The sequence below is a fragment of the Rattus rattus genome, chromosome 8 (assembly GCF_011064425.1).
Source record: "Rattus rattus isolate New Zealand chromosome 8, Rrattus_CSIRO_v1, whole genome shotgun sequence".
NCBI lineage: Eukaryota > Metazoa > Chordata > Mammalia > Rodentia > Muridae > Rattus > Rattus rattus.
The window spans coordinates 64,602,042-64,629,365 of NC_046161.1; the positions used below are offsets into that span (position 1 = coordinate 64,602,042).

The following is a 27,324-nucleotide window of genomic DNA, read 5'->3' on the forward strand; positions in this document are numbered from 1 at the left end:
GTCTGCTGAGGGCAGAAAAGGGTAAGGAATTATGTAAATAAGGCATATTTTGGAATTACTGAGGGCAATCCTAGATAACTAAAAATAATTTGAGAATTAGATGTGTGTGTATGTGTGTGTGTGTGAGAGAGAGAGAGAGACAGACAGACAGACAGACAGACTGACAGACACAAGGTACCTTAGGAGGTCAGAAAAGGATATTGGATCTCTAGGAGCTGGTGTCCCAGGTGGTTGGATGCTGGAAGCTGAATTCAGGTTCTCTTCAAGAGCAGTCATACACTTAACTGCTGAACCATCTCTCTAGCCACCGCCAACCCCCCTCCCCCAGCAATTTTTTTTTAACACATCCTCCACCACAGAGTTTCCTGATGAGGGTAATTGGTCATTCAGTCAGGAAGTTGCTGGCCTGTCATACACTTCCCTCTTACTGGGGTCTACGTCTAGGAGGGCTCACTGCTCCCAAAGTGTTTACCTAGCTATAGAAACTTGAGAGGAATCCACTAAGTACTCTTTGCAGTGTAAACACAGGAATGGGAGTAGGGGTGGGAAGAAAAACTAGAAGCTGAGGGAAAGGCAGGAGGAGAGAACTGGAAGGAAGTGGAAAGTCAGTTTCCTCAGAGGAGAAAACCCCTCCATCAATGGGAAAAGGGCCAACTGTGTGGTCAGCCTGAGGTGGCTAGGAGGCATTCTCACAGTAGTGTAGGAGATGGGCAACTTCATGTAGAATGTAGTAGAAATGAGATAGGATTGTTAAAGGAGAAGCTTGAAAACAGTACATGGAATCGGGGTACAAGATTTCAGAGTTTTAAAAAAAAAGTGGCCCTGCTTGGTGAAGTGTCCGTAGGTTGCGCTCCAGAAGGTTCCTTGTAAGGCCATCGCAGATGGTGGACCTTCCAAGGCCTCAGAGAAAGGAAAGCCAAACTCAAAACCCACCTCCTGCTGTGTTTACCTCCACCCTTCTCTCTGAGGATTATGGGAAGACGAGAAACTGTTTATCTTCTTTGTACAATAGAGACACCCACTTAAGACCCAATATAAGGCTGAGATATAACTGTCAACAGTGCTTGCCTTGCAAACATGAGTCTTGAGTTCTGTTCCCTTGAACCCATGAAAAAAGCCAGCTGTGGTGGTGCATACTTGTCACCCCAGCACTGGGGAGGCAGGGGCATGTGGGTCCTGAGGCTCACTGTCCAGCTGGTCTAGCCAAATGGACACCGGGTTTCAGAAAATAAGGTGGATAAAACCTGGGGTTGGCTTCCTCTTCGGGCTTGGGCTTCGGTTCCGGTGACATGGCCAAACGTACCAAGAAGGTCGGGATCGCCGGGAAGTATGGGACCCGCTATGGTGCCTCCCTCCGGAAAATGGTGAAGAAAATTGAAATCAGCCAGCAGGCCAAGTACACTTGCTGCTTCTGTGGCAAGACCAAGGTGAAGAGACGAGCCGTTGGCATCTGGCACTGTGGTTCCTGCATGAAAACAGTGGCCGGCAGGGCCTGGTCCTACAATACCACTTCTGCAGTCATCAGAAGACTGAAGGAACTGACGGACCAGTAGAAGCCTACTGTCTGAAACTTGCCTGGTCTGCAATAAATGGGCTAATTTAAACAAAAACAAAAACAAAAACAAAAAACCTGGGGTTGTCCTCTGACCTCCACATGCACATGACCACTGCACCTGCACACAAAATAAATAATCACATAGAGGATTGAGGATGCAGCTTGGTATGCAGAGCTTGCTAGCCTGTGTAAGACCTTAGGGTGTGATCCCCCAGGACTTCAAAAAAGGACAAAACACTACGGGGCTGGTTGTAGCAGCAAAATTAGCGCCAACTAACAGAAAGTGAGCACAGTGAATTTCCAAGTCCTTGCCCATTCTATGGTAGCACAAAGTTCTGACCTAAGTCTTGGGGACAATTGGCGTTCGACTGGGCGATGGCCATTCTGTGGATTTACAGGCGGATGCTCCTTGTCGTCATGAGGCTGTTGCTGCTGTCCAGGTTAATCCGTGTGCATCGGTGTGCATGTGCCCTCCTGCGGCCCCTCGGAGTGAAGTCTTGGGCCCCTGCGTTTTACTACCTTCTTCTCTAATTGCAGGTTGTGGCTTGGGTTCACTTTTAATCCTGAGAGAGCTGATGTGTTTGTGAGTGCTATAGAGAGCGTAGAATTCATTGTTGGACATATTAATCTGGTCACACACCTTTATCTCACAAGGGATGTGGCAGCAACGGGAAGACTTTGAATTCCCCCTGGCCTATGTCTTTGCAAGCTGAGTTAACCTCTCTGAGAACACAGTTCCTCACAGGCCAATCAGAAATGCTGTCTGTCTGTCCACTTTATCTGCTTCCACTTTCAGTTTTTGTTGACACTCAGTTTAAATGGTTCTGGGGGATCGAACCCAGAGCGTTGTGTGTTCACTCTATCCTAGGGCTTGAAGGTCCCAAAAGATAAATGGGTGGGAGCAAACGCTCTGCAAAATTACAGGGTACCTTTTGCTCTTTGCTTAATTTCTACTTGTGTGTCAGTTCTTATCTAGTGCCTACATTCCGGGCTAACAAAAGAGAGCTTTGGGCTGCATTCGCCTTGAATTAGCCTTACCTTATCCTTATTTTAAAACGAGCTTCTCTGCTTCCTTTCATGCCTTTTGAACATCATCCCTACCCTGCAATAAAAATAAAGAGCTGGAGTGAGATGGAGCTGAGAAATTACAGGACTGCAGAGTGAAAACTCCTCGAGGTATAGAGAAAAGCAGTCTGAGGCAGATCCCGTGTCTCGTGCCACAGGCTGGCTGCGCAGCCTCAGATGTGGAGCGGCTGCGGGCGGGCGCCTTGTGCAGATGCGCCAGAACTAAGCTGACTAAGATTAGACTGTGGAAGGGACATGACATATTGATGATTTGGGCTCATTGCTCTTGAGCTCACTGTTGTCTGAGGTGGGAAAAGGATACATCTATATAATTGCATTAAGACAACGGTTTGGAGCCGCACACAGTGGCACGCTAGGTAACCGAGATGCTGTGGCAGGGGTGGATCACAGGTTCAGGATCAATACTCATAACGTAGTGTGAGAGCACTCGTGTTGCCTTTATAGAGGACCTGAGTTCTGAACTCAGCACCCATGCTGGGTGGCTCACAACCACCTGTAACTCCAGCTTCTGGCCTCTGAGGGTACTCACACACATGCACGCACACAAGGGCACACACAAGTAAAATAAATCCATTCTTTCGTCTTAGTCAGAGGTTGAGAAGAAAGGTGCTGGTGACTAAAAGGGCATTTTCCACGTGGCTACTACCTCTAACCCCAGTGCTGAGGAGCCCAAGGTGGACCGATTACTAGTTCGAGGCCTGACGCATTTTCACTTATCCCTTGCACCGTGAGCCTATGGGTTGATTTAGGCAGAGGGCTGGAAGCAAACCTCAGGACTCTTTGAGAGGGTTTAATTTTATGTGTAATTATCCTATATGAACCTCTGCCACTGTTTGCACTGCGCTGTCCGTTTAACTCGACAGCATGGACCTAACACCAAGTTTATGCTACGCCTGTATTAGAGCCACGCCGAGGGAGGACTAGGAGCCGTTTACCTTAAATGATCCTTGACTTGAACATTAGGTACCCCAGAAAGCCTGCCTGGTTTGACTTCTAAGATCTTCAGTTACAGCACTTTGATTCTTACCCTTAAGAAAACTCTCCTCCGATCATTTCGAGCCACGTGGAATATCTATTACTGCTTAGGAATTCGCTGTGGTTTTCATTGATCGTGGCCCCAGACTTTGGAATATGTATTAATTTATCTGGGCAAAGAGTACAGAACTCCACATGAAGAATGCCGTGAACTCTCGGCTGAAGCAGACGGCAGCTGGGAATGATTAATTCTCAAAAAAGAAAAGAAAAAGAAATCCTTGAACCATCAGTATTAATAAATATTGAGTTGTGAGAAGGTATTTTGTTTGCACTTTATTTCCGAACGTATGGAGGTAATTGGACTGACTTCTTGCTCCAAAGAGGGAGTGATTTCCCCCGATGTGGACAGTATTTGTTTAGAGTCATTGGTAAATTATTAATCCACGTTTGGATGTTTGAAATACCAGTCCGCCCTCTCCATTGGGAACTGCGCTTACGCTGTGAGGAGCAGAGGCTTCTGGGAAGTGAGAAGAGCTGTGGCTTGCTCTTAAAGACCTTAAGAGGGAATTTAAAAAAGGCAGTGGCTGCGCAGGAAGTGGCCTGCGTTCGACAGCTGGCAGTCACCATGTCCCAGTCATATGATGCCCTCCACTTAGAAGGAACACTAACGTGCTGTGGGAAAGTTTGGGTGGGCTTTTTTTCCTCTCTGCTTTGACTCACAGAGGCCCTTGAGTGCCCTTTACCAAGTTCCTGTGGCTTCTTTGAACAGATGTCAAAATCTCTTTGGGTTTGGAGTGACCCCAAATGCTTATAACTCTGAGTCTTGGGTCCACTTTTTCTTCCAACTGTGTGCAGGTCAGACTGCTACGTGGGTGTCTGAACCATTTAATAAGATTCTAGGGCCCTCCAGCCTCGGCTGCATTCCGTGTCCTAGCTGAGACACTCAGTCATTGACCTCGCTGATCCTATGCTAGATGGACCAGAAGGAGAGACCTCACCCGAGTGCTGGTTAAGGAAGGTGGAGGAGCCGAGTCAGACCTAGCTAGGAGTCTCATGGGCTAGAATGCAGACTTCAAGGGGAGGCTGTATTCCTAACTTCCGAGCCGTGCTTCCCATAGAGCAGAGAACTCAGAGCCGGGCTGAGCATGGAGGAAATGTTAGCTCTGGCGTCTTGCTAACTATTTCCACGTATTTACTGCATATGTAAGGAACCCTTTGACTCAAGTTCTATTTTGAATGCCTGTCTGGATGGCAGGGCTGTGGTTTTCTTGATGGGTTGAACCCAAGCTGAACTCTGATTTTGAATGATAAACCAACCCTGCCTTAGCTTCGTTCTTTTGAGTATATACTTATATATAACTCTGGTCCCTTCTCTTACCCCATTGCTTAGATTTTCACATGCCTGGGACCTAAGCCTTGCAGAATTTGGCCAGTCTGTGGACAGACCTAAGCAGAAGGCCACTTCCCGTCACAGGGGACGACAGTAGACCTTTTGCTCTCACCTGCTACCACCAACTGGGCAGAGGCCAAATTCTGCAAGGCCTTTTGACTGCCAGCCAACATTCAGGGCCGCAGGTTTTCTCACCCTCCATGCCTGACACCGGAGTCACCAGGCTCTCTGCAGTGGTGGGGATGTGGGCTTGGGAATTAATTCTGTCACCTCTAGCACCAGCCAACTCCAGCTACCTATCCTGTCTCCTTAGAGAGATGGGAGCCTTGCCCCTCTGTTGACAGGGAGTCTCAGCTTTGCCAGAGATGTATACAGAAATGAGAGCTGAGCTGACCTGGTCTTTCCTTGATGCCATGGCCCCTCCCCGCCCACACACACACACACACACACACACACACACACACACACACACACACACACACACACAGGACGTCAGCTTGCCTCACCATCTCCACCCACGAAGAGACAGACAGCTCCGCATTGCTCTGCTCCTAGTCGGGCAGTTCCTCCTAGAATGATGTAGATTGTTCCTTCTTGTCTCCCCCTTCTTGGCCTCTGGAGTTCTCTACTCAGCAGCTCAGTGTTTATAGTAAATAAATGCAAATTTTTATTTGATGTTTATTCCCTGTCGGCCCAGAAGGGGATATTTAAGGCTAGGTTGTTTTTTTTTTTTTTTTTTTAGAACTTTGTAAAATGTCTTTTTTTAAAAATAAGTGTATGGCCTGGAGGTGTAGCTTAGTGGGAGAGCACATTCTGTCCTGAGTTCTATCCCTGCCACCTCATCCCAATGTCAAATGTAAGCAAACAGGCACCAGTTCTTCCTGTGACCCTGAGCTACACTGGTCGTAGGAGGGGGCGTGTGGGAGGCATAGTCATGGGACACTGTGGGTGGATGACCAGACTCAGGTGTGGTTTGCACTCAGTGATAGGGGACAGACAGATGCCTTCCTGCCAAGGGGGCCAGTTTCACTTTAATTCTCTCTTCCTGCTGAGACTCTGCTCAGTAAGCCATGCCCAGCATCCAGTTCCTTCAGGGTAGGTAGCTGTTCACTCCAAGACTGTTTCCCAGATGGTGGTTCTACATTAACTCTTTATGGGGATGTGGGCGGGGCGGGATCATGGCCATTGAGGTAGGCTCTCCTGGGTGTGTTTGTTGGTTCCTCTCCTGTTCTTTTTTACTGACAGAGGAAGGATTCTCCGGAGAGCAATTCATCACCTCCATCCTGTTAAAGCCTCGCTATAAACGTAGACCAAAAACAGTATTGGGCCCCTTGAAATGTAAATCCATGTGTGGGAGTCACATAGGCTCAGGACATTACTTAATAATCAAAAGGCAGGGCTGGAGAGATGTCTCAGGAGACAAACATTTTCCAGAGGACTCAAGTCCAGTTCCCAGCACCCAGGTTGGGTAGCTCATGACAACTTTTAACTTCAGCTCTGGGTTCCTCAAACACTCACACTCACATCATTTAAAAAAAAAATCACAAATCAACAGTTACCACTGAAAGAGAGCTTGGGGTTTAAAAGAATGTTTTATTTTATTGTTTGTACGTGATGGGCGGGGCGGGGTCGTGCCTTGACACAAGAGGTCAGAGGACAAGTGCAGATGAGTAGGCTTCGGGATTGAACGCTTGTTATCAGGCTGAACCGTCTCACCGGCCCTGATTTCATGATTTTTGAATTGAAATGTAGGTCGGTTTAGGCCGGCCTCACGACTTATTCTACTGTGCAGTTTTCCAGAGGAAGTGAAAATTATTTGCATATTAAGGGAAATACATAGTTCTCTGGGGTTTTTTTTTCCTCTTTTCTTTCCTTCCTTTCTTCTTCCTTTTTCATTTGAGCACCTGATGATAAACATGACCCAAATAGACAAGTAAAGCTTTACGTTTGAGCAGAGTTTAAACTCTGAAGAAGCTCGGAGCAGGGCCTGGAGAGATGGCTGAGCGGTGAAGAGCGCTGGCCGCCGTTCCTGAGCTCCTACCGGCCCTTCTCAGTTCTCACAGGATGGTTTACAACTGTCTGTAGCTTCAGTTCCAGGAGATCTGAGGCTCTCTTCTTACACTCTGTGTAAGTAGAACACAGACATACCTGCAGGGGAAACGCTTATACACATAAAACAAAATAAAAATTAAAATAAAAATATAAAGGAATCTCAGAGCAGAGGTGGGGGGCGTAGCAGAGTTGGCTGAGTGCTTTTATCACAGTCTTCAAGCCGGATTCTCACTGAACGTAAAACCCTGATAGAGTCTCAAGTCCCACCACCACCGGTAGCAACCCAAGCGGAGCCTCCAGTGCTCACTCCCTCAGTACTGGTGTAGCTAGTACTAGTACAGCAGGCATCAATGCCTGTGTAACCTACCTTTGGGGGAGGGAGAGACAGGATGTCATAGATCAGCAGTGTCTGTCACTGTTCTGCACTCCCAGCTTATATACCTGCTTTGGGAAAGGATCCTCAACACTGCACAAACACGGTTTGGGAGTGCGGGGTGGGGCACATGGACAATCCAAGCACTGGGGAAGTGGAGGCAGGAGGATCAGAAATTGAAGGCCATCCGGGCTCCACAGTGAGTTTGAAGCCAGTAAGGGACACCTGAGCTGGAATGAGCTGTGGGCGACAATCACGCCCCCTACTTGACAGTGAGAAAATGCCAGGCCTATGCGAGGCCTAGCCTGAGCTACACCTAGGGTGACTTGTCCTGACGCCGACGTGCTGCTGTGTGCAGGACGCCGAGCAGGTTTCTGACAGCCTGTGCTAGCTTAAGGAAGAAAGGGCGGTTTATGTTTAATTCCAAAAAGATAAGGAGGAAATGTTCACTTCTGAAAAGTAACAGAATATTTTCACAAAATAAAAAGCACTTGCCAAAGTGATTGGACCTGTATATATCCCTGCCCCGCCTCCAATCCCGAGGACCAAATCTAGGACCTCCTACATGCTAAACACATGCTCAACCACTGAGCTGTGCCCTCAGCCTTCTTTAGTACTTAGTTTTTGTATAGTAATAATCTCACCGTTATATGTTTCGTTTTGAGGCAGGGTTTCTCTGTGAACCATGGCTGTCCTGAAACTCACTCTGTCGACCAGGCTGGCCTTGAACTCAGAGAACCGCCTGACTCCGCCTCCCAAGTGCTGGGATTAAAGGCATGAACCATCACTGCCTTGACACCACTGAGCTATCTCTCCCACCCGTGTCTTGTTTTAAAGCATGAGAGTCGGGCTGGAAGAGATGGCTGAGACATCAAGAGCACTGGCTACTCTTTGAGAGGACCTGGGTTTGATTCCCAGCATCCCCGTAGTGGCTCACAACCATCTCTAACTTCAGTTTCAGGGAATCAATGCAGTGTTCTCTTCCGGACCCTGTGAAGTACCAGCCATAGATGTGGTGCACAGACATTCATTAAGACATTCATACACATAAAATAATAGTTTTTAAAAGTACACGTTACTCATACCCTCTAACCCCGAGGTGTACCATGTAAGCCATTTCACCACGCATCTGTGTGCATGGAGCGGCTCACCTCACACCTTCTGACTACACTACCAGAATTTACAGTCAGCTATCCCGCAAACACCCCTGCGTCTGTTATTTGGAGATCTTTCTCTTTTAACTAAATAAAAAAAAAGAGTTTATTTAAGTTGTTAAACCTGTCGAAAGGTAGCTCCTCACTTACCAGCCCCACCCGCTTTCTTTTTTTTTTTTTTTTTTGGCCTTGGGACTTACATGACTGGGTCTCCTCTGGGTTTTCTAACAGTGCAAATGTCATACGTACCGTAGAGGTGCGCGCACTTATCTCCCACTTCCTGCCACCGTCTTAGGCCATCCTCCCTGCTTATTGGTTGAGCCTTCTCTTCCCATGTAGGTCTTGTAGTTAAAGTCAGTTCTGTCTGACCGACTCCTTCCTGTCAGTCATGGCAGCCAGTGTCTTTACCCATTGAGTTGTCTCTCAGCAGCCCAGAAATAGTTTCTCCCAATGTGAAGTTAAAAAGACATGAAATGTGAAAGCACAGATTTTAAGACATCGTTAAGAAAGAAAAATGTCGGACTGGAGAGATGGCCCCAGTGGTTAAGAGCACTGCTTGCTCTTCCAGAGGACCCAGGTTCAAGTCCCAGCACCCACGTGGCAGCTTGCAATTGTCTATAATTCCAGTAGGAGATACGACATCCTCACACAGACACACATGGAGGCAGAACACCATCGTAAATGAAATTTTAAGAAGAGAGGAGGGAGGGATAGGGGGGAGGATATCAAAGACCAAACAACCAGTGTGCTTCTTGGAAGCAACAAAACCTGGGTCACGCATGATTGGATTTCACTTCCCCATAGGCAGACCCACGTTTTCAAGACATCCAGGTAAGCACGCACCTTTCCCCTCACTCGGCCCTCAACTTCCACCGCACTGCTGCTAGGCAAGCGATTTGAGCTTCAGAAGCAACGCTCAGAGGTTTGGGCTTGGGTCTAGTGAGCCTGTTCTGAGGTTAAGAGCACTGGTTGCTCTTTTGGAGGACCCGGCTTGCTCCTCTGCACCCCGTGGTGGCTTGCAACAGTTTAGAACTCCAGTTCCTGGGGATCTGATGTCCTCTCCTGACTTACCCCACCGCCAGGCATGCATGTATTCAGGCACTCTTACACATAAAAAATTTTTTTTAATGCTTTGAGAGTTTACAAAAAAAGGTGTTGGCTGTTTTTACCTGCCTGTCTGTCTGTGAGCATACGAGTGCAATGCCTTCAGAGGCCAATGGAAGGTGTTGGAGCTCCTGGATTTGCTGACTGTTGTGAGCCACTGAGGGGGTACTGAGAATTGAACTCAAGTAGCAGTACTCATACCATCAGAACCGTCTTTCCACCCTCGAAATAAATATTTTTAAAAGAAGTTTGCGGGGTTGGGATTTAGCTCAGTGGTAGAGCTTGCCTAGAAGCTAAGGCCCTGGGTTCGGTCCCCAGCTCGAAAAAAAGAAAAAAAAAAAAAAAAAGAAGAAGAAGTTTACACTTTTGCATCTACAAATAATGTGGGATTTTGTTATTTTTCAAATAAAGTGGTTTTTTTTTTTTTTTTGGGACAAGGTCTGAGGGTCTAAGACTCATCCTGAACTTGATGCAAATCCAAGGTTTCCTCATCTGTGGCACAGCAGTGCCAGTCAGAGTGCCTGCCTCCCAAGGTCACAAGGTCAGCCGTGAAGACTGAATCAGCCCACAGGACAGACCTAGCTAGGAAAAGTGGTGATTGTAGGTCACGCCCTTTCCATGTCTCATCAGCATCCCTTCCTCTCCGAGTCTCCTAGGCTCCTGGTGAGTCAGTTTGCTTTCCCCGTCTGAGCCCCAGGTCGCTCCTTCAGGGCATCGGCAGACAGGAACTGCACCTGTAGCCAGCTTTGACACCGCTAGCACTGCCCCTCTTAGCAGCCTAGTATGTTCTGTGCAGCCCCTGCATGGTCATCTTGTGCATCCCACTCACTGGTCTGCTGTTGGTTTCCTTTTTAAACTACTTTTAAAATTTATTTCAAATGTATATGGATTTTTGCCTGCATGCATCTCCATGCACGATGTGTGTGCCTGGTGCCCGTGCCCACAGAAGCCAGATGATGATATTAGATCCCCTGGGACTGGGTAGATTGTTGTGAGCCACCTTGTGGATGCAGGGAGCCAAAGAGGAGGTCTGCCGGAAGGACAGCCACTGCTCTTAACCATTGAGGCATCCCTCCAGCCTGAGCCTTTTGTTTTTATCACAACCACTGGAAACAGGGCCACCCACACATGCTGGGTAAGCATTCTACACTGAGCCCCGGGCCCCAGCCCCCAGCGCCTCCTCTAGCCTCTTACAGAGATTACATCCAACCCTTGTTAAGTGGGGGTGTGTACAGAGACACAGGATGGAGTGTGTAGTGTTTTCTCTTGACCACACAAACCCGTCAGGTGAACCTTCCTCTCACCGGAGTGTGTTGTGGGGGTGGGGAAGCTCACCGGAGTGTGTTGTGGGGGTGGGGAAGCGTCCTAGCTAGACTATAGTTCCACACTGAAGTGTTCTGGCACTCCTGAGGCTGTTCATTGGGCTCTGCAATTGACAAGTCCGTGGGCATTAATTAGGAGGCTTTAATATCCTGGCTTATTTCCCACTTCCAGTTCCAACGTCTGGTATGTTGATTGCTCTGGGTGACATCTTCCTTATGAAGCACAAAGTTTTCATAGAAATATGGAAAGGGGTCAGCCTGACAGACTCCGCACGAATCCTCTGAGAAGTATGCTGTAGGAATCCGGGAGTTCAGAGTGTGGTCCACACCGAACTCAATAACTGTTATAATGATCAGCGTAGTCTGTATTGGCAGGAAGCAATCAGAAGAGGGATGGGTGGATGGGAAAGCAGGGCTTGCAGTCACGTGATCGACCATCAGAACAATTCCATTAGCCTTTTTTCCCCTCTTTTCCTCATCTTTTGGTAATACTTTTGAGGAGAAAGAGAGTGGCCCTGCCCTTTTTCTCCCATTTTGGCAGACTTGGGGATGAATTCATTAGCATCTTGGCCTCCAGGCTGGAGAGCAGAACCTATTCTCTTTGTAGTGGGTCCTGTCAGGAAGCTTACGAAGGCAGTTGGAAAAAATGGCACCCTTTCTGCTGTCAAGGACTTTTACGAGGGTCAAGTATCCTTGGCACAGTGTCAGCCCAGAGTGACTTGTGACTTGGCCTCAGCAGAGAATGCCACAGCTGCCCTGTGGCAGGTTTTATTAGCCACAGACCTGAATGCACTAAATGCTTGTGATGGCGAGAAACTACCATTCTGGGCTCTGAGGTCCTCCCTCAGCCCCTCCTTTGGAGTCTGATCTCTTCATCTTGCTCTCTCCTGTTGTCACTCATTGACTCTTCTTGGAGTCACCACAAACCCATTGCACCAGCACATCTTGAGCCTCAGATGCCTCAGTGTAAAAATCTACTTCAAATGGCCCCCGAGTGTGTCTGAGTAACCTCTGGGTTATAGTTTGTCATGAGAAAGTTTGAGTTCCACAAAATGGAGCAGCAGAAAAAAACCAGGAGGTCAGCCTTGAAATCAGAGTGGAAGGAGAGACTCCACCTGCAAAAATGACCTCTGACCTTCTCACATGCTCCATCCTACACACACACCATATATATATATATATATATATATATATATACATATATATATATACATACATCAGTGTATACATATATATACATATATCACTGAGGGTTTAGGGGTAGGGTGTTTTCCTGGAGTGTGGAAAGGTCCCGCGTGCCCAGAGGCACTATGTAAAAGGATCTCAGGGGTGACCCCAAATGTTCAATATTCTTCCCTTTCCAAGGCTTCCTTCTGTTTTCTCATTGTCCTCTCTACCACTGCTTAAAATAGTTAAGGCACATCCTTACCTTTTTGTGGTTTTTGTTCTGTGCTTTTATACAGGGTCTCATGTAGCCCAGGCTGCCTTGGAATACTGTGTAGCTAAGGATGACCCTAAACTCCTAATCCTTCCTCTACTCACCATGTATTGTGATTTTAGGTATTTGCTAGTGCAATACCTGTGCATCACTCGGAACGGAAGCCATGGTTGGTAAGCACTTGACCTACTGATCCACATCCCTAGCCCATCGCATTTACTTTCTAATTCCTAGGTCCTCTGCAGCCCAGCACTGGCTATGTCTACACTACTAATTCCAATACTGTGTCTCTCTGTCCACTCCAGGGAGACTGAGGAGGAAAGGTCAAACAGACCTCAGTATATTTAGCGAGGTTTGCAGAGCAGGTTGGATGGGCTGAAGGCCTCCCTGTCTGATGCTTGCCCCAGTCTGTCTGGGTGTGACGCAGCCATTTTGGTGTCTGTCAGGTTCCACATCCACAGGAGTAATTAAGTCATCTTAGTAATTTCATGTGGTGCAGAAAGTCCCAAGCCACAAATACCATCCCCAGTTCCTACTTTTAAACTTCCAAGGAGCTTCCTGCTCCCTCCTTCCTCTAGTTCATCTAAAGTCCTTCTATTTTCTCTTTCTGAATGCATGGGCTGAACGGAAAGCCCTGGTTTACTTAGCGAGGGGCTCTGGGGCCAACTCACATGAGAGGACAGCCAGCCTTTGTTTGGCAAGGGTGGGAACAGTGAGGAAAGTGCCCACACACTCAAACGAGAAGCACAAAAACCACCCACACAAACCTTCCCCCTACTGTGTGGAAATCCATAGTCCATCTCCACAGTGGTCCCTGACAAGTGACAGAGTGACAAGGGGAGTTTCTGTGCCTGTATTCCTATTTCTGTGTCCTATGTAACAATGACTAAATCACTTATCTCTAAGATATGGAATTTCTTGTCCCATAGGACCACTGTTAGAGCCTGTTTTGTTGTTGTTGTTACTGTTTAGACACAAGGTCTCCTATAGTCTGGGCTGGCCTCAAACTTGCTGTGTAGCCAAGGGTGAGCCTCCTTCCTGTGCTTCCCAAATGCTGGGACCACGGTTGTGTGCTACCATGTCCAGTTTTGTGTAGTGCTGGAGATTGAACCCAGGGTTTTGTGGATGCTGGGCAAACATGCTACCCACCAGCCACAACCCAGGCCCTCCACTGCTTCCTTAGACAATGGCTTTTTCTTGACCTTAGATGTCTATGAGTAATTCCTTCATTGCATTCAAGTGACGCAGTGTCTCTGTCTCCCACCATTTAACTTACTTCAAGATCCGGGTGGAATGGATTCCAGCTAGAGAATATTCCAACTTTTTCTTGGTGCGAATCAATGCTACATGTTAGTTTATGATACTCTTCTCCAGGGATGGAGAGAGGATTTGACAGTCAGGAGTACATGCTGTTCATGCAGATCGAAGTCTAGTTCCCAGCCCCCGTAATGGGTGACTCACATCTGCCTATAATTCCAGCTCCAGGGCATGTGACATCCTCTCCTGGCCTCTGGGCACCTGTACACACACACAAATAAAAATGAAAAATTAAAATTAGGGCTGGAGACAGAGCTTGTCCGTTAAGAGCATTTGTTGTTGCTGCAGGGAATCCAGGTTTGAGTCTTAGCATCTAAATGGAGGCTCACAACCATCTGTGTAGTACACAGACATACACATATAAAATATTCAAATAAAATAAAATATCTACTATGTCTAATACGTACATAACTATGTTTTCCCACCAGAGCAGTGTGTGTGCACACATTTCACTCTGCATCAGAGCTACATGGATGAATTGGCCAGGTTGCTTGGCCTAAGCCTCATCTTTCTTTAAGCTATGGGACCCATGACTCTATCTAGGAAGGTTGCAGAAGCCTCCTGTGGTGGGCTGCGATGATTGAGATTGGTGCTTGATTACTGGGGGTATGTAGTTTAGTGTAGAGACTCTGTCTAGCAAGGTTCAGTCCCCATCACTACAGAAACAAAAGAGCTAAAGAAGAACTGGGCTGCCAGGGCTGTTTCCCAGCAGCAATGGGGGACCCTTCTGTTGTTGGAAAGTCCCCACTCCTCCATCTGGCTGAGTCAGTCATCTGCATGTTCCAGGCTCACACCAAGTCCCCATCTCTCACAGAACCTTTCCTGATCTGTCAGCAGAGCTCCTCTCCCTCCTCTGGACTCTCTCCATATTTCAACGAGACCTTAGAGTTGAATCTGTCGTCTTGTGATATGTGTAGAGTGATATATGTCAGTACTTTCCCCAACCACGTGGCATAGACTTGATAGTGCAAACAGACCTGCTTCATCAGGCCCCAACAAGACACAGTCAATGAGCTCAAAGTTGAAAATATTCAGGAACAAGAATGCATCTGTAGGGGTTGGGGATTTAGCTCAGTGGTAGAGCGCTTGCCTAGCAAGCGCAAGGCCCTGGGTTCGGTCCCCAGCTCCGGAAAAAAAAAAAAAAAAAAAAAAAAAAAAAAAAAAAAAAAAGAATGCATCTGTATTAAACATGTGTAGACATTTTCCTTGTCCCCATTCCCTAGACGATGCAGGACAGCAGCTGTGTACGTTTATGCTGTCATGGGAGTGACGGTGATCCCGGGGTGATTTAAGTTATTCGGCAGGGAGTGCACAGGTTATATGCAAACGATACATCTTTTATAGTAAGTGTTTGAGCATCTATGGACTTTGGCCTCCTCCGGGTCCAGTAACCAACCCCTGATTCATCTGAAGGAACTATGTGGCCTATTGCATGCGTAGGTCGTGTCTCTGAACCTGGCACAAGATGAAGGGTGTTGCTGATAAATCGGTAATCGAGTGGGTGGAGACTCAGGGTGAGGAGTTATTGCTTCTGTCTCACCAACGATGATTGTCGGCTGCTGTGGGGAGCCTAGACACCAAGTTTCTGCTTCTGCTGAGATAAACTCTGGCACTTTTCTGAAGCAGAGTCATGGTGATGGGCACTCAGGTCCACTCTCGGGCTCTCAGACTCTGCCCGTTGTTTGCTGTGCATGAGAATTGGTCTCTTGATCGAAAGGTCAGTGTGCAAGGAGTGAAGCACTGGGAGCTTAGGGAGGTTGGCTGGGGCCTGTGAAGGCCTTGCATGATACACAAGGGGGGTTGGACTCTGCATGGGGGGGCGTTAATGAATGACAGCCAGGCTTGTTTTGTTGACATACAGTCTGGAGACCCTAGTTCTGAACGGAATGGAATCTATATAAACTACAAAAGAATTTCAAAATTTCTGATTGGAAGACCCTCCCCCGTGTGTGTGTGTGTGTGTGTGTGTGTGTGTGTGTGTGTGTGTGTGTACACTGTTATGAATGAATGCCAGTGTACATGTGCCGTGGCACATATGTAGACGTCAGAGGATGTGATGGCTGATTATTTTAACCACTCCAACCCATTTTTGAACATTTGCTTTTTTATTTTATATATCTGGGTATTTTGCATGGTGTCTGTGCGCCATGTGGGAGCAGTGTCTTAGAAGAGGCCATTGGGTTCCCTGGAACTGGAGTTACAGATGGTCGTTAGCCACCATGTGGATGCTGGGAATCAAACCCAGGTCCCCATTAGACTGGCCCGTGAGAACGGCTGCGTGGCATTTTCTTGATTGTTGATTGGTGTAGGAGGACCCAGCTCACTGAGGGTGATGCCAAACCTAGGCAGGCGGGCCAGGGCTACATCACAGAGGCAGCCAAATGGGAGTCAGAACATCCTGGAGGCTGCATTCCTCCCTGGTCTCGCCTCATCTCTGGCCCCAGGTTCCTGCCTTGGCTTCCCCTTTCCTCCCCGAGTTGCTTTTGGTCATGGTCCTCTCTTACAGGGACAGGAAAAGTAAGTAGGACAGCAGACAAGCTCCGTGTCAGCATTCACCTTCCACCGGTTTGGAAGCAGGTCTCTCGGCTGCTACCTCCAAGGCCTGGATGAAGGCCCCTGGAGAATGGAAGCAGATCCCAAGGCTGAAGGTGCCAGGGAAACAGAGTCAACAGAGAGAGGCAGAAAGGGTGACCCTGCCTTTCCCACACTGGCTGATCCCCCAGATGCTGTTGTCCATCACTAGGGACTCCAGCTTTCTCTCGCCCTCCCAGGACCTCAGGCACTCACACAGCTGCTGGAGTGTCTGGTCCAAAAACCTGTACTCCATTGCCGCTTGGAGGTGCCTGGAGACTGGCCCCTGCCCAGGCTCTTCTGGAAGCTTCCTGGACATGGTTTCAGTTTGCTGTTAGAAAGCAGTGGCCTACATTTTTGCCCAATGGTCTTGTTCCACTTCCCTCCTCCTTTCTCGTCTCGTCTCGTTAGTTGCTTTTCTCGTTGCTGTGGGGAAAAACTACAGGGCAAAAGCAACTTTAGGAAGAAAGAATTCTTCTTGGCTGACGGTGGGAACAGTCCTCGGTGGTGAGTGTGAAACACACTACATCCAAGGTCAGGAAGCAGAGGGAGGTGGAGGCTGGTGCTCCACTCGCTCTCCGCAGCCCATGAAGTAGGACCACACATTTAGTGTGAGTCTTCTCATCTAATCTCGAACATTCCTGGCCACAGCCACAGCTCTGTGCAGGTGTCTGTAATGAGAGACTCCACATCTGGTCCAGCGGACAGTAGAGGTGAACCAGCACCGTGCTGTTTCCTCCGTCTTCCTGCAGGCGATTCTTCGCCCCGTCTCTTCTACTGGCTTCCATCCCACTCTCAAACCCCAAACTTGCAGTCTGGCTTTTGAGGTCACTCCATAGAGAGGCTGCAAGGGTAAAGCCCCAGGCCTGCTCATTAAAGGAAAAGCAGGGAAATAGCCCAAAGGTCCCCTATAGGGTTTTCTGTGTTGTTTTAGATGAGTAACCCCGTTAACAGATACATGACCCCCCATTTCTCTCCTTCGCTATAGCAAGGGACTGCTTTGTAAAGTCTTTGCAAATGGAAGGCACGCGCTGAAGCAATGACCAAAAATAAAAAATAAATAAATAAAAAGCATGTTTACAAATCAAGCATTTTATACCCTTCGAGGGAACAGCCCATCACAATCACAGATTTAACTTTTGAGGCTCTGCCGACCTGTGCAACAACCCTGTTGCAGTTGGCAGTCAGGTTAAGCGCTCTCTTCCGTCTACAGATGTGACTATTTCATGGGAGGCCAAGAAGGAGTGAACTGAAGCCGCACTGAGGTTGAACGTGGTTGCGTCACGGTGCTCTTGCCTTTTCTTGTGTGCATATGTGTGCAGGCAAGAGGATAACCTCAGATGTCATCCCTTGGGCAGTTTGTTTTTTTTATTTTTTAGACAGGATCTTTCACTAAACGGGTTACACTGGCCGGCCAGCAAGTACCAGGGCACCTGCTCCTGCCTCCCCAGTCCTGAGATTACAATCTCAAGACTTCACACCTAGCTTTATCTCACTTGGGCTCTGGGCACTGAACTCAGGCCCTCGTGATTACAAGGTAGGCGCTTTGCACACCGAGCCTTGTTTCCAGCCTATCTTAGTGTGATAGCAGGATCTTGCTAAGAAGGTCTCAAGCCTGAGGGGGTTGCTCCTTACCCCACCCCACCCACCCCACCCTCAAACCCTCAGTGTTGGGATTGTACGTTTTCACTGTCATGCTGGGCTAAGTCTTTAAGTGCTCCTCAAAATAGATGTTTCTTTAGTGTCACTTTGGGGCCATATTGGTGAGCTCTGGGCTCTTAGGAAAGCATCAAACAAGATGGCAAAAACTAAACCAGGCCTGTAATCCCATCACCATGCTGAATGAAGTAGGATTGGGAGTTGGAGGCCACACTGGGCTACATAACAAAACTCAGTCTCTAAAAATAATACATTTACTGGAATCACCGACCAATGCAAAACGCAGTAGGCAAAGATTTGGGGAAGCTAGGCTCTGCAGAAGGACCTTGGGGGGTTTGACCTAAGTTTGCACATTTGACTGGGAAGTTCCATCCTGAGGATTTGGGAATCTGTTCATGGTTGTAGTGAGCTGTGTGTTTATCTCTCTCCCACTTGACATTCTGGGTACCCTCGGTTGGTGGCTGGCGCTCTAAAGTCACGTGGGTCCAGGCTGATTCCCATTTCCTGCCCTGCCGCCTTAGGGTGTGGCTCCTGTCTTTGTGGACCCATGATGAAGCTCTGGTCACCACCCTCTAATTTTGAGCGAGGGAGAAGGAGTCCTGTCCATGTCCTTCCCTTTGTGATACGCCCTGAGACTCAGGACACGCCTTCCCAGTTAAGTCACTGGGACCACACCTAGGTGCTTGGGAGTCTGAGAATGGTGAGATTTTTTTTCTTTTTTCTTTTCTTTTCTTTTTAATTCCAGCAGCCAGGTGCTCATAGCGGAGCAAAAGAGCATGACTCAAGGAAAGGAAGTACAAAGCACAGGTCAGCCTCCATGTGCCCCGGAGCCAGCTGAGCAGGGGGAGGGAAATCTAAAGAGAGGAAGAGCTAGTCACCGCAAGAAGACTTGTGACTCAAGGCTTGTGTCACTGGGAGCCTGCGGGCAGTTGAGACCTGATTGTGTTTTGGGTTTCACTAAACAGAGGTCTCATTTAAATTGCTACAGAATGATTCTCCTCAACTCTTGCCTGAGAAGCCACTAGTAAAGGAGGAGGCCGTCCTGAGCCAGTGGCAGGGGCACTGTGTTGCTCAAGCACCTGATATTTTTTTTTTTTTTTTTTCGGAGCTGGGGACCAGATCAAACCCAGGACCTTGCTTCCTAGGCAAGCACTCTACCCTGCTAAATCCCCAACCCCCAGGCTGACCTGATGCTTACAGAACACTGTCCTCAGGCAAGGTCACTCAAGCCATGGCAGCGGAAGACAGAGGAAGGCCATTTTTATCATTTTATCTAAGCAAGGACGAAACCAAGTTTCCTGTAGATGCCACAGAGCACCGGGAATGTCCTCATGTGTCCAATGGGCGAGGCCCCTGCTTCTTCCCATGGATTGGCTCCCTTTCCTCTCTGCCAGCTCTTGTAGCCAAAGAAACACCTTGTTCTCTGACATCACAGACCTAGAGCAAACATTACTTTCTGAGACCCTGGGCCCCAACCTAAATCCTCCAGGGGGTTCGGCCATGCTTGGAGAGGTCTCCCCTATGCAGTGCACAGCAGCCTCGAGCTCAGCCAGACACCCGTGTGCTCCCAGAGTTCTTTGCTGGAGAGATGTTTTGTCTTAGAGTGGGGATTGATTCTATTCTCTAAGTCTGGATTCATTTGGAGACCTCCTTGTTAGCTTGGGACCGTTTCTTTGCCTCTGAACATTTCAATTTCCTGACTTGTAAGTTGATATGATATGAATTGAATCATGATCTCAACAAATATATGAAGAATGATCAACAAAAGGAATGAAAGTTGCCCCCCCGACCGGGGTGGAGCCCAGGGCCACACAATCCATTCTTTATAAAAAGTATTAATATTTTGTGTGTATGAGTATATGTATGAGTATGTAGGAGGTAAGAGTGTATGTATGAGAGAGAGAGAGAGCGAGAGCTCACATATGCAGGCATGCATGTGGAGGTCAGGGCAACTTTTAGGATCCTGGGTGTCTCCTTCCACCTTGTTGAGGCAGGTGTCTCTGATTTCTTTACCAGAAGCTTCTGATCATTCTCCTGTGCCCTCCCCCAACTCCCATCTTGCCACAGGAGTACTCGGATGACAGATGAGCACTGCTGTGTGGGTGCTGGAGGTAGAGCTTGGGTTTTTCGGGTTGTGTAACAAGTGCTTGGCCTCTGAGCCATCTTGCCAGTCCTACACGTAGTCCTAAGCTTTGGGAGTGTTAGGAGCTTAGAAGCTGATCCTCGTCTGTATCTGCTAAGGAAACTACAGAGGGCAGTCTCAGCAGAACCTACCCCCCCCAAAAAAAAAATTGCTTTAAAAACCAGGGTCACATCCATCTGGATGGAGGCAAATGTCCCTATTGATTGACTTTGTACCATCTAAATAGAAGAAGGTTGTTCCCTCAACAGCCACTATGAAGTTTCTATTGGGCTTCAGTGTTCTGAAGGGAAACTGTAGAACCAAGGCATTGTGCAGCCCTGGTTATCCCTGCATTACTGTCACCCTAGTGTTCCAGGGAGAAGGAAAGGGGCTGCCCACAGCAGAGGAGTCCAGTAACTCCTCTAGCCACACGCCTGGGAAGGGGCAGAGTGCAAATTCAGGGTCACATCCAGGATCCAGTTTAAGCCTCTTCTCTTTGCCAGGTCTTGGAGGAACTGGGATTTTAGCCAAAAGGCTGCCTCAAATACCAAGGAAAGTGTCTGTTACTGACTGACTTACTATCCAGCACCCAAGAGAAGCCTTCTTAATTACCACTCACAGCCCAGGAGTCCCTGCTGGGGGTGGGGAGGGAGGGACACACTCACCTAGAGCCTCCAGTGGTAAGATGCATGCTAAGCCAACCAGGGAATAAAGTCTTCTCAAAGCAGGCTAGCCTTCAGTACTGCCCGGAATACCGTGATACTACCTGTTCCCGGAAGGCTGGGATGACGTTTCCCAGCCAGGCAGACCTGAGAAAGTTAACTGGTGGCCATAAATTGCTATATTACAATCTATTTACGAGTGCTTAGATGTAGATAAAAATGTCAATGTCTGAATCGCTCCCTACCTCACGCCCTCAAGAAGATAGATATACTTCTAGGCTAAGCAAACCTGAACCCATGTACAGTTAGCTAAGGAATTTAAGTCCTGAGGATTCACAGGCTGGCCCTGCTAAAGCTTGATAAGAAAATAAATAGACCGCTCCTTCCCAAAGAAGCCGTTTTTCTCCTTATGAAGCTGACCTTATGACGTAGGTACCTTCTTAAAGATTGACGCATGACTTATTCTGCCAGAATTCTGCAAAACCTGTTTTCCGGCTTGAGATGGGAAATTTGGAAATTTCTGGGTTTTTTATTTTTAAGAATTTATTCTTTCTTATTCATATCTGTGCATGTGCACTTACACGCACACAGTAGGGTGACACATTATTGCAGGTACCCTTGAAGGCCAGAAGGCGTCAGATTCCAGGAACTAGGGCAGAAGCCATCTAACATGGATGCTAGGAACCAAACTCAGTCCTTTGGGAAGAGCAGCAAGTGCCCCCTGGGAATTTCTTTTAAGATTAAAATGTGGGAAGACTGCAGGCTGGAAGGGGGGGCTCAGGTGCCTCCCTCAGCCGAGCAGCTCCTGGTCGACAGCTTTCCTTCAACTCCCCTTTCCAGCATTTGGGCCACTTCCAGGTTTCAAAGTGTGACAGCATGGGGACTTCAGAGCCACTTCCTCCTGTGACTAAACCGGAGAGTGTGGGAGCACGCTGAGGAAGTAGGGAGGGTGAATGGGTGCTGGAGAAGTTGGTGATGAGTGTGGATGGTTCAGAGTTTGTGCTAGGGTCCTTGTTGGATTAGGCATCTTTGGCCTTCAGTGAACACCAGGCAGCCAGTGTCTAGGGAACAGGAAACCCCTCTCCACCCACAGCCTTTGTCCAGGGACTGGTTAAGCCGGACACACCGGTTGATTTGCCTAGAAGGCATTCAGGAAGACCCGAGAGGCCGGGATATTTAACACTGGCTGCTTTTCGAGAAGATGCCTTACCAAGTGGCTAATTGGTCTCTAGAAAACTGCTGTTTTAGTGCTCAATATGAAGATCTTACATTACATTAGAGCGTTCCAGGTTCCAAGCAGGATATTTAAAACCCCTTGTGGGTCAAAGGAAGATGTTAGAGCTCACATCAAATGTCCCCATTTTGCAGCTGGGCATTGAAGTTTTGGAATAAAACTGTTAAGAGTAAGAAAAAAAAGTTTGTTAGAGAAGCTTAATTTAAATGGAATGAATGAAGAAAAACACAGAAATTAGGGAGAGCACTCTCAAAACAGGGTCATCGGATTAGGGTTTACTTGCTTGGGAAGATCAGTGAAGTGTGTGTGTGTGTGTGTGTGTGTGTGTGTGTGTGTGTGTGTGTGTGTGTGTGTGTGTTGACTAGCAGCTCCTCAGCTTACCTGGCAACCCCGGGTAATATTTCACAGCTTGGTGTGAATTACGTCTGTATTCTCTTTCCTGATTAAGTCACCAGCTCCTTCTGGTGTTTTTATATTGTGAAAGAATTGAATCTCGTGTTAACAAACCACAATGGGACTGTAAATGCGGATTTAAGTAATTAATTTGTGCACCTCTGTGTCTTTTTAAAAAAAAAGAAAAACCTTATATCCCCAGGGCCTATTACAGTATCCAGTACAAGTTGATGCCTGGGTTAAAGGCCTGGGTTAGTGAATGGGTAAGAAAACCAGGCTGTGGTTAATGGGGACAATTGAAAGAGTCATTAAAGAATGCTGTCATTAAAGAATGTTGCCTTGCCATTGCTGTTTGTGTTCATGAGTCCTGAGGAATTTGGGGGTAGCATTTCCCTGTGGGAACATGAATGGCTGGAGTACACACCTGGAGGGACACTCCGCAGTCTGGCTTAGGGACAGGTGTTGGCCCCCTATTGCCTATTCTTCCACTCCTCCACTCTTGCCTTATTCACATCCCCTGATCCCTGCGTGACTTTAGACAATCCAATCCCAAAAGACTTCTTCCACGTCCACACTTTAAATAGGTACTTGTTGAAAGGCTTGGTAGCTGAGGCAGAGAGGAACAGGGTGGAGGAAGGGTGGACGATGTTGAATGACTAGTCGTCTACTCTCAGGCATGGAATAGCTTTGCATATCGTCTGAGCCGATTTCCTCTGTCTTTGGACAGAGCTGTCTGGCATTAAGACATAGCCTGACTCATAGCTCTGGTTTTCAGCTTCTAAAGCGTCTTGTTCCCGCCCTGTGGAGGTGGAAGGCAGCCTTGCTGATGAACAGCATATCTGTCCAGCATCCTTGCCCTCCCTGGGACCCAGCAGTCTCTGAGGAAGTCAGCGGCCATGACTCTGGGAAGCCCAGTTAGATGTTACTTAGTCCTCCTTGTCTGCAAAATTCTGGGGCCAGGAAGAAAGCATCCCTCCAAAATGGGGGCCAACTGGTTTTAAGTTCTAATCTTATCAAGCGCCAGTAAATGTTTAAAGTAGAGGAAATTTATGTAGTCTTCAAGTATCTCCCCACACATCACTTGTCAATGACAACAGAAAAAGTTCTAAATGATTCCTCAGGCAAACAGGCTTGGATATAAACAGGTCCAAAGAATGAGCACCATTAATACCCACTAATGTTACATGACACCCCGAGAAGGACACTCACTTGCTTGTCTAGAATTCCAGCCCAAATCACAAGAACCGAATCTAATTATGAACAAACATCAGACAAACCGAACAGGGAGGGAGGGAAACTCTCTAAAATAATTGGCCTGAATTCTTTAAAAAATGTCAACAATCATAAAAGACAAAGGAAAGGAGATGAAAGAGGTCTGACAACCCAATGTAACACATTAACAATCCAGAGGTAGGGGCAGAAGGACAGCTGCGGGAGACGCCATTCCAGTCCCTGGAGAGGCACAAAAGAAAATGCATCCAAGTTTCTCCCTGACCTGCAGTTATGGGAAAACACCCTCTTTAGTAGATACACATTGCAGGTAATGAACAAGGGTCATTATGTGCCTGTCTTTTTATATTTTGGGGCTGGGAGCTTAGCCTTTAACATCTCTCTGGCCCCTGTCTTCTTCTTAAATGCTCCCGGAGGAACCCTGGTGGAGGGTGGGCAACCACAGTGGGAAGGAGAAAGCAAGTGTTGCAAATGGATGGAGGGTAAGGAGTCTTTATGTATTTTTGTAACTTTTTATAGCTAGAAATTGTATCAAAATAAAAGGTTACAGCCCCCCACCCTCCACCCCCCAACCCCCCTTACCCTCCTTATCCTGCCTATAAAAACCAACAAGGGAGAAAAAGGAGGGAAGGAGGGAGGACTGGCTACTTATCTTCACTGTCCTGGGATGCACCAGCAACCATTCCCTTTTTGTCCTACACCCCTTCTCCCAAGTCCAGTCAACCCAGCTGGCTGTTGCTGACCCATTTGGAGGGCAGTTGGGTCCAGGGAAAGAAGTTCATGGTGCCAGAGACTGGCTCAACTCTGTCCCGCAGAGCCAAGAATTCTCTCCGAGGCAGTTATGGTGGCCACACATTGAGGTCAGTAGGAAAACAGTCCATTTGCCATGTTGAACACTGTGATGAGTGAACGGTGAAGAATGTCCCCCAGTGAAGGGAACGGCCTGGGAACCCTGCATTCGGTTCTAAATATCCTTGTGAGGCCCCGGTGTGGAAAACAGGAAACAGCAGTTAAAACGGGAAATCGCTTTGGGCTGAATTACTGTAATCCCTCATTTTACTTAGAAGCTGGCATGGACCCTTCATCCACAGCGGGATGCCTCTGGCCTCTCTGTGCCTTGATAATTTTGCCCTTTCACTAGGGTGGAGCATTACCAAGCCCAGAGGCATTTAGGCTGGAATTGCTACCTTTAAGTGTGCTTAGAAATTGGGATCTTACAGGGCTGTTTGTTTTCTCCCAGGCTCTGGGATGAAAAACAGCCTTAGCAGCTCTGCTAGTTTGGGTCCCCTCCTCCTGCCCTCTCTTGTTTTCTGGTAGGCAAGGTTGAGCACACACAGAGACTTACAGCCCAGCCTAATAATAACCCCACAGTCAGCAACATGGTTATTATCAGGCTCGGCAGCTAAACAGAGGTACACCCCCCCAAACCAGTGATAACACCATGCGGGGTGGCATGGTGGGCTGCTTGCTGAGTGAGACTCTGAGTGAGAAAGCTTGAGCCGTTCTTGCCTTTGGAAGGAGGGTGGCTTTTCTGTGTGACCTGGACTGCACCCTCTGATGGAGATTCCATCTCGGCCGCCTGCTTCCTGTCTCCTGTGCCAAGCACTCAGCCATGCCTTCCTGGCTCTCCTTGACGGCTTCTATTATTCCTATTTAACCCGGCTCTGATCTCTTTCGCACAAATCCCATCTTCTAGCCTAGCTGTTCTGTTTAGGGGGTTCTCAGAAGTCCAAGCAAATGCAAGTGAAACAATTATTCGTTTCTTTCCTGAGCCTCCTCTCTTTCTTCCTTTCTCAGCAGTATCTGTTTCTGCCTTTCTCCCTCTTCGGTGATTAGACTTATTTGGGATCTTAAACTCAGATCTGATCTCCCAGCAACCCACTGGGATGATTCAACCTTAGTGATTCTTTTCTCAATCATGAATTCATTGGACACACATTTACAAAGCTGTTTATGTGCTTGGGTCTTTGTTAGACTAAGGCAGGCACAGGGTTGAGGCAAAATAAGCCCTGGAATGGCTTCTGATGGTAGAGAGAAGAAGTAGAAATAAACTGACTATGATGTGGGAATAGAAAGGAGATTCCTTGGGATCTGTGGCTGGTGAGGAGGCAGCGTGTGCCTTAGGTCCTCACAGACTAGATTGACACAGAACATTCACTCTGGGTAGCAGCATTAAGACCAGAGGCAGACTTTCCTGAGACTATCAGCTAGGCTAGTGGCAAGAAACCGGGATGAGAGAGCTGGGCTTTGCATGTGAATTTCACTGCGTAATCATGAAGAGCATCTTTCCCCAGAGGCAGGAGAAACCCAGTGTGTGTGAAAGGGCCCAAACACCACTGTATGGGGGTAGGCAAGACAGGACATAGGGACCTGAGAAAGTCCACCTGCCTCCCTGAATTTGAAAAGTGGAGTGGAGCGGCAAAGCAGGCTAGCATCCCCTGGATAGGTGTGCTTTTTTAGCCAAAGGAATTAATTTCCAAGTTCAGCAAGCAAGTGTCTCAGTAGGATAGTTAGGCAGCAAGCTATGCCACTCTGTCCATGTGCTTCCCATATTTGGAGCAAGAGGCAGGGAGATTCCAGGGAGGGGAAGGTTTAATGGGCACTGGGTGCAAATTCATTCCATTCAGATAGGGAGAAGCACCTGCATCTGGTGCAGCAGATCCAAACATCTAAGTGACTCCTAAGAGGCGTGGTCATTCTACAGAATCCATGCCACCTCAAACGCCATTGCAGCCGTCAGTTTGACATAATCGGGGGTAATTGATAAAAACGAGTACGTAATTAGCAGATGCATGATTGGCTCTGTAGACAGGTCTTCTGCTAAGTCAGATGCAAATGTGGCTCCTCCTGCTTTCATCCCCTCCCCCACTTTCTCCTCTTCCTCTTCCTTCAGCCACTCCTGCTCCTGCTCTTCCCCCTCCTCCTCCTTCTGCTCCTTTTTCTCTCTATTTACTATTTATCTATTTGTTTGTCTCAAGACACGGTTTCTCTGTGTAGCCCTGGCTGTTCTGGAGCTCACTCTATAGACCATGCTGGCCTTGAACTCAGAGATCTGCCTGCCTCTGCCTCCCAAATGCTAGGATTCTTCTTTTTAAAAATTACATTTATTTTATTCCTTTTAAGAAGGGAGGGACAGGGGGTTCATGTGCTACAGCGCAAGTGTAGAGGTCAAAGGACAACCTGTATGGTTGGTTCTCCTGCTCCATCAATGTGGCTCCAGGAATGGAACTCAGGCTAGACAGCAAGTACCTTTGCCCACTGAGCCATCATGCTGAGCCAGACACAGTAACTGCTGAGGTCTTATTATGCTTGCTTGGAATTCTCTGTGATGTGACGTCAGAGGCTTCATAGTTTATATCTTTTGTGTGTTATACAGACTTCAGTTTCAGCAATGAGCAGCTGTGGTCTGCTCCGTGTAGGAAGGAGGTATTTCTACTGGGAATCCAGTATCTGCTTTTGAACTCACTTCAGTTTCTCATCTCCTTTATCACCTGCTGGCTTTCAGGCTTATTTCATATTTTTCCCCATTCAACATAATTTTTCTTTTCTTTTTGTGGTTTTCTTGAGGCAAAGTTTCTCTGTGTAGCCCTGGCTCTCTTGGAACTTGCCCTGTAGACCAGGCCTTAAACACAGAAATCTACCTGCCTGGGCCTCCTGAGTGCTGGGATTGAAGATGGGAGCCCCCAC

The 27,324-nt window shown here is 47.8% G+C and overlaps 2 protein-coding genes across 2 annotated transcripts in view; both read left to right on the plus strand.

Annotated features, from left to right (window-relative positions):
* Window positions 1–27,324, plus strand: part of Myo1e (myosin IE) — a 188,502-nt gene that overhangs the window by 30,167 nt on the left and 131,011 nt on the right. The gene's annotated exons all lie outside the window — the stretch shown is intronic.
* LOC116906540 (60S ribosomal protein L37a-like) lies at window positions 1,290–1,553 on the plus strand. The gene has a single exon (XM_032909238.1). It carries the CDS (start codon window positions 1,290–1,292, stop codon window positions 1,551–1,553), a length of 264 nt encoding a protein of 87 aa, XP_032765129.1.

Bases quoted from the DNA above. Each gene is read 5' to 3' on its own strand.
- LOC116906540 (XM_032909238.1), top strand. From the start codon at position 1,290: ATGGCCAAACGTACCAAGAAGGTCGGGATCGCCGGGAAGTATGGGACC.